We start from the raw sequence: 7,578 nt of genomic DNA, 5'->3' as shown, positions 1-7,578 counted from the left end.
TCTGTTCATCTCTACACGGTGGCAGGGGTCAGGTAGGAGGAAGGGGGATGTGGCCAGCAAAAGCCTCTGAGAGAAGGTGCTGCCCTCAACTGCAGTTGCATTTCCTGACACGGAGGCACAGCACAGCCTACAGGTGAGCACCACAGGAGACTACCCCAGCAACGGGCAGAAAGGCAGAAACGGGCTTCTCATAGATACCCAGGTATCCTGGAAGGATTTGTGTCAAGAGATTTGTTCTGACCAGAAGAAAGGAAGACAGACTATATAATAACTGAAGAGGCAAGAACAAATCTCTGTGAAGAGTTTCTACTGGATGAATGTGAAGTATACCCAACTCTACTTAACACAACATTCTAGAAGTGCTCCAGCCTCTCACTCCACTGTGTAACGGCCAGTCTGGAAAGCTGCATGGTTGTTAGCTTTGTGTGTCCAGCAGCCTGTGACTGTGCTGGTTTCTGGCAGAGCTGGTCCCCAGGCTATTACTAGAGAGCCATGTCACCATGGCTGATTGGTGAAGGTGCCCCAGGCTCCAGACTCCAACAAGTATGGCCAAGCCAGGCCAGTTAGAAGCCCTTTCCAGGCTGGAGATTACATACACACAGCTTTTAATAGGCAGTGGGATTTTCTTAAGCCTTTCTTCCAAAGTTGTTATAGAGGGAGAGCCCAGCATCATTTGTCCAGCCTTTCCTGCAGCCAGAGGACAGACAGGGGCCACCACGCTTGAGATAGTAGTCCTGTCATGAGTTCTTCCCGGTCAGCTATTTCACTCCCAGAAATGTTTTACCAGTTCCTTTTTTCAGTGAGGCAAAGTGGAGTTGGACTTCTTTTGCAAATAGACTTGGCGCTCAGAAGGGAACATGCACCAGTTTGCTTGATTTCTCCCCAGCCGCATGTGACCACTTCCCCACACTGCTCACTCCTGCCCCCCAGCTTGTGCTAATGGGGCCATGGACCACTCAAGGGTGGATGGGCAGGGCTGCCCACCACCCACTGTTTATGGGAGGAAAGAAATCTTTACTGTAGGACTCAATGCAGTATGCCCAATCAATATTTGACAAGTTCAACAAAAACTCCCGGTGCCACCAAGGTCACCAGTAAATGAGCAGCTTTTCAGTTGAGCTTTATCCCACCTCACCCCAAAGTGGAACCACAACCAAATGAAGTGATACAAACCCAAGGTCCTCATAAGTCCACATAAAGGTAGTATTCAACTTTAAGCACCACCTCCCACACCAGGCTAGTGAGACTCAGTATAGTTTTGCAGGACAGACTGAAAGATCACCTTGAAACCACCTTACCTCTATTACCAAGTTCTCCATCCCTCAGATCTCATATGAACTGACAAGCCCACGTCACAGCTATTGCCTATTAAAGAACACACCTAATACACACAGATAACATAGCACTGATCTTTATTCCATTGAACAACCCTGCCACTAAGAAACAGAAACATGCTTTTTGATATATAGGAATAGCATCTCATCCCATTGCACTTTTATGTGTATTAAATTGTAAAGCCAAAGGAAAGAATCTAAAAGAAAGTTACTTTAACAAATCATTGTAAAATGTGTCTATGTTCAAGGTCACTGTCAACACCTTGGTAGAAGCGCTAAGTCCATGGCAGCATTTAGTCAAAACTAAGTGAGAAAGCTTTAGGAATCAAATACAACCATCCCTTAATCATAAAAATACCACATTTTAAATTTCAGTTCTGGCACATGAAATTCCTTCCCAAGTAAAAATTTTTTTAAACATTTCTGTCCCTAAATCTATTTTAAGGGGGCCCTCCCTGGTGGCGCAGCGGATTAAAGCACAGCACTAAGACGCTAAAGCCACTTCTGCATGAGTTCGATCCCCGCCGGCCCCGGAGGTGACCACATGGCGCGGCAGACCTCTCCTGACCAGCCAGCTGCTACCCTCAGCAGTGAACTTCGTCGATCTGCCTGTTCTGCTCCCCACTCTCTCTGGTGAATCCTCTCGCTACCCCATCTCTGGCCTGTACCCCAGTCTGTATGCATAAATAAGTAAATCTTAAAAAGTTTTTTAAAAAAATCTATTTTAAGGTTCCTTATATGGGATACTTTTATCAGTAATATTCAAAGCTATGATCCTCTCCTTTCCTTTTGTTTATTACTTTTACTTGTGAGTTCAGGTTTTGTGTGGAAGATTTACAGGTTCAAACCACAGTGCTCAATTCCACTTTTTAAAAAGAAAAACAACTTTCAAAAATTTCTTACCCCTAGTTACACCTACTAGCAAATAGGATAACTGATATTTGTTTTTCAGAGAAGGCACTATGATATCTGAATTTCGAGTTCTGTTTGAATCATCTAGATCAAAAGCATCCTCATTACCCTGCGCACTGTCCACGTTCTGATTTGTTCGGCAGACTATCTATTCTGACTCTTAGGTCAGAGTCAGCCACCTGTGTCCAGACAACACTGAGTTGCACTTCCCACCCCACTATGTCTCTCTTGGTGTGGCCTTTGCACCTGATACTATTATAAAAGTGGTATCTCCAGGGCCGTGGCCTAGACAGACACAGGCAATCCTGAATAGAAAGCTGGCATTTCAGATTTTATTCAAGAAGGCTCCCAAGCTAAGTCTTGTGCTCCTTGTAGATGAACATTACCACCAAATTTCTAGCTGTAACACAATTTATGGTAAAGAAGACTATTCAACTGCAAAGGTCTTTTACAAAAACTGTTCTTAATGTCTTTTTTTTTTTAAGTACACTTACTTTCATAAGTGAAGCTTATCTTTACTGTGTTCTTATTCCTTACCAAAAACTTTCAGATCGAAATATAAGGTTATGAATAGCCTAGCCCATCCTAAATGTTACATATCAAAAGTTCTATGGGAGAGAAGTAATTCTATAAAGGCTTTCATAAAAGTTACATTAAAAATAAAAAAAAAAAAACGGGGAAAAATAAAACTTTATTGTTTTTGCCTGGATTTAAATCTCCCAAAAATTTTAATTCTTTGTAACTCATTTATACAAACTCATCTAAACTCTCCCTATGTACCACTTGTATAAACCAGGTAAACATTGGATCTAGCCTGCTGAAGGACACTCTGTTTACAGTGTGAGTTTACCAAAAGCATTTTATTTCATGCTGAGTAAAAGAATAAAACAAAAATCATTTATAGGTGATTTTATCAAAGATAAAGTGTTAACACAACACCCACAGAAGATATCTGGTGGTACACTCTGAAAATAAAGTATGACTCTGAAGCTCAAAAGATTTCATAACCATCATACTTGATAATCTGCCCTCATTTTGTCTACAAACCAATTTGGAAAGATTTCTCTGTGAAAGAACAGAAACTCAGAGTCCATTTTTACTATAACTGATTGGAAGTATTTAAAAAAACAAAGAACTTAGCAACACCATCTTTGAAATTAGCTTTAATAGAAAATCCTGAAAACTTTTTTTATGTTAATAGGAAATAGGAATGTGTCCCATCTACTGTTAGGAATGTGCAAATCAGAAATGCCTGTGTGGAAGGTCAGCAGTTGTAGAACAGCTTGAAGGCAATCTGAATTCCGAAGTAATAGCCCAAAAATGAAGGCTAAGGGAAGAGGTCAGATATACTTTTCAACTTAATTATAAATCTCCTCTGTAAGTTTTTACAGTCAGCAATGAGGATGCATCTTATTGAACAAGGGAATATAAAATCAATTTACTATTAAAAAGAGGCCATAGAAAACTTAAAAGAAATCCTCACTGAGAAAATTTTATAAACAATTTTCAGAGGCAGGGTAAGATTAACTGATAAAGATCCCCCAAAAATTAAAAAACAAGAAAACTTCCCCCATGGTAATTAAGCCAAGTTATTCTTTGTAAGAGCCAAAAAAGAAATGTTGAGTGTAAGCAGTTAAGCAGTAATTAAATACCTAAGATTAAGTCATACATTATCACATAATTCCTTAAAAGGAAAAAAAGTGACCTAAAACTTAAGTATTACAGTGAGTTTTAGACACATTGTCCCCTCCTCACCATGTAAAAAGCAGGGCCACGCACGACAATTAGTGTGCTGACAGAATGTATTAAAAGCAAAGCATCTCAACCTCCATGAGTTAATAAGGATGAACCTTAGAGAACAGAGGACATGGGAAAACACACCAAAATTTCAGAAGCTTCTGATTTAACAGTCACCGCTAACCATCAATGGTATACAAGTCAAGTTTTTGAACAAGCTGGAACTTTACTAAAGTTTAATGGTGAGTAGATAAGAGCAAAAACATCTGGGCACCAAGGTATATAGCTATGAAAAGAACATAAATACTGGAATTAATTCACTGCTCACAAAAATAGTTTAATAAAGTGTTAAAGTAGTGAGAAGGAATTACTTGATAGATTCCACACTAGAAGACACTGTCTTTCCTGCATCTTTCAGTCATATATTTCACATAGCTACAATTACACTCAGACTCTGTCATCCTACCTTCCTCCCCCCAAAAAATTTGAATTATCTTCAGAATTAAGGCTTATACCTGAATGTTTATATAGAAATACTTGCAGGCAAGTTTTAAGACATTTTAAAATCCACAATTAATTCACCATTATAAGTCAAAGAAAAAAGCAATAGACAAAAAAATTTTATCACACAAAAAAAATCGAGGTAAATGAAAAACTTAGTGTCCATATTTGGGTGAGATTTTGGTTCTCACTAAACTGGAGCTATTTTAAAGCTATCAGACTAGTAAAGTAAAGTGAAGTAAAGGGAGATTCACTAAATAAAAAAAATGAAAGTTTTAGATTCATTATTAAAAGTATTAGTGTATGCAAAAAAATATTTTTGGATAAAGACCTGATTTACTGCTAACTGACATGAAGTAGAACATCTGTTCAAGGCAGAAATATTTGGTCATGTCTTTCCTCTAATCCTTAATAAAGTTCTGTTCTTATGCAGAATTGTCAAAACAAAACCTCCCAAATGACAGCTGTGTGGTGCTGTGTGGTATGTGCATACGTCTACAAGCTAACCAAGGCACAAGTTCAAGTGACTTATCAGAGGTCACATGGTTCACTTAACCTCAAGCTTTTTTCTCTTTATAATAAGAGAAAATAAGAACTTACTTCCTTTTATTATAGGCTACTGACTTTTCAAGGCATATTTGCCTCTTTTCTAGAAAGAAGCTATGGAAACAAAGGCAGAAATAAAACTGCCAGCCTATCAGGTCAAAGACCTTAAATTTCAGGGTAGATTTAACTATGATATGATTTTCCCACACTATGTGACAGGCAAGATGGTCTACGATTTTGAAAGTGTAATGGCATCATTTTCAGTGTTTAGGTCTGAAGCTTTTGCAAGTTCTGTAAACTTTTTAAAAAATAATTCCTTCTCAAAAGAGTAAGGTATGAAAGAACTGACAAGTTTGACCCCAAAACAGCATCTTCCATGAAGGCGTACTCGATCCCCTCCCCTAAATGTCCACAAAAGCTTAAATTCAATCTTACAAGGCACTGAGCGGCACAAGAAAGGACTCAAACCACATTTCTCCTTTCCCTTAGCTTTCCCCCCAATAAAGTGCACAAAGCAGAGTAATAAGAAAATAGACACAGGCTTAGATCTATATCAGCAAGGAAAAGAAATGCTTCCAGCAGAAATGGAAGTGTTTTCAAGGATCAGAGGCCACAGGCGAGGTCTGTGTGTTCACTGGTGCCACATCCAGCTCATCCTGGTGGCCCCAGATCTGTGTTCCTCAGGACAGAGACGTGTGGCCATGGCAGAACCCCAGGAATCAGCAGGGACTGGTCCGGTTCTTGTTATCTTGCTACTGAGTTTTTTTATCCACAGGCGGTCTGCCAACCAGCGCGTCTCTCACAGCAGCCTGAGTGGAATTACCGATGTGGGACGTCGCCTGCAGAAATCCCACATTCAACATGTAAGTTGATAAGACAGCACAAGATAAAGGGAGTAAGTCTTCAGTGATGAACTTTAAAAACTTGTCTCCCTTTCCTTCCACTGGGGAGGGAAGAGGCCAGGACCCATGGCAGGCAGGTCCCAGGAGAGATGGCCGCGGCCCTGCTCTGCTGCTGAGGTGGGATAGGCAGCTCTCATGACATCACCACACACACTCCTGATCTAACCAACCTATTCAAACTAGTCATAAATTAAATCAAAGCTGCTAAAAGAGCAGATCCGAAAAGTCCTTATTACAAGAAAAATGCTTTTTTCTAAGTGTGTATGGGGACAGATGTAAACTAGACTTAGCATGGTTAAACAGGAAATTTCACGTCACTGTGGTGTGCATAAGACTAATGTTACGTTTCAATTATACCCAATAAAAAAAGCTCTCAATCAGAATCTCAAGGGTCTGTAAATCTGTTGAGACCTTGACAATGTCAATGTCACAGGCTCTGGGAAGATGTAAGTGAAGGAGATGCCATCCAGTAAAAATACTCCAAACAATAGGTTTAAGTTCATACTTTCCAAAGCTCTTGATTTTCAGTGAAGCACATTAATCTTGGAGGGGAATATATGATGAACATAGTAAATGAATATAACTGGAAGATCCTGTGAACAACACAGTATGTCTTGATTCTTTTTTTTCCCCCCTGGCATCAAACAGCAGTTTTTAGACACACACACAAAAAAAAACATTAGGAATACATACTAACAGCCTAAAGGATATTCAAACATAAAGCCTATCAGTAAAAATGGCCAATAGGTTCCTCGTACCTTCTTCCACTATGAACCGCTCCCACACAAAAGTGTCTGACACAGACACACAAACACATGCAGGGTAGGACCTCAGACTCCTCAGGCCACACACACACTTACCTGCTCTAACACAAACGCTGCTCCAGAGTCGATAGCTCCACCCAGCTCACGGTACTGGCCAGAATACCTGATATAGCCCCAGGTGAGAAGCGCTATTAGCAGCAGCCCGATCATACAGTTGAACAGCTGGGCCACGACCTCCAGGCCAACAAAGCCAGTGAAGCCGGAGGCGACATACAGGGCCATGATGCCCGCAAAGAGGACAGCAGGCGTGCGGAAGGTGCTGAAAACGTTCTTGCTGCCATTGTGCTTGCAGAAGTTCTCATAGAGCTCCTTGAGCTCCTCCTCGAGCTCCTGCTGGTAGCGGAGGCTGAAATCCTTCCCACCCATCTTCTTGGTCTTCTGAAAATGGTCAAGAGCAAGCTGTCTGAATTCACTGTGCTTCTCCTCTAAAATGTCAGGAGACATGTAAGGTTTCTCTCCTCCGCAAACCTAAAAAGAAAAAAGCCACTACATGGAAGAGCCCTTCTAAATCTAGTGCCAAATGGAACAAAAGAAGATGCTGGGTGGGGGAAAGCGCTTTAAGGCATTAGGGACTAACTTCAGAGTGATGACCAGGATCAAGTCTGGGCCCAACTTGCTGAGAAACCACTTAAATACCCAGGTTGCTAGGCCCAGTGGAACAGAGACCCTACAAGAAACACCATCATTACAAGGCCTCAATGACTGGAGACGGGCCTGACTCAATCCCAGCATCCCATCACCTTGAGAACACTCAGCAGGATCAAGTGAGCTGCTGACATCAGTGACAACACCCAGGTCATAGGTACATTGGAGAAGGAATCA

General features: G+C 40.9%; 1 protein-coding gene across 1 annotated transcript in view; it reads right to left on the bottom strand.

The window, feature by feature from the left end:
* Nucleotides 1-3,087: 3,087 nt before the first annotated feature.
* The window catches only part of ATL3 (atlastin GTPase 3), a 29,994-nt gene continuing 25,503 nt past the window's right edge, over nt 3,088-7,578 (bottom strand). The window contains exons 12-13 of the mRNA XM_004682691.2: nt 6,793-7,224; nt 3,088-5,869 (exon numbers count right to left, since the gene is read on the bottom strand). Coding sequence (XP_004682748.1) covers nt 5,783-5,869; nt 6,793-7,224 — 519 coding nt within the window. The 3' untranslated portion in view covers nt 3,088-5,782. The remainder of the gene's footprint in view (nt 5,870-6,792; nt 7,225-7,578) is intronic.

Source organism: Condylura cristata, unplaced genomic scaffold, assembly GCF_000260355.1.
Source record: "Condylura cristata isolate star-nosed mole 26May11 unplaced genomic scaffold, ConCri1.0 scaffold00015, whole genome shotgun sequence".
Classification (NCBI taxonomy): domain Eukaryota; kingdom Metazoa; phylum Chordata; class Mammalia; order Eulipotyphla; family Talpidae; genus Condylura; species Condylura cristata.
This window is presented reverse-complemented; position numbering and strand designations above follow the sequence as displayed.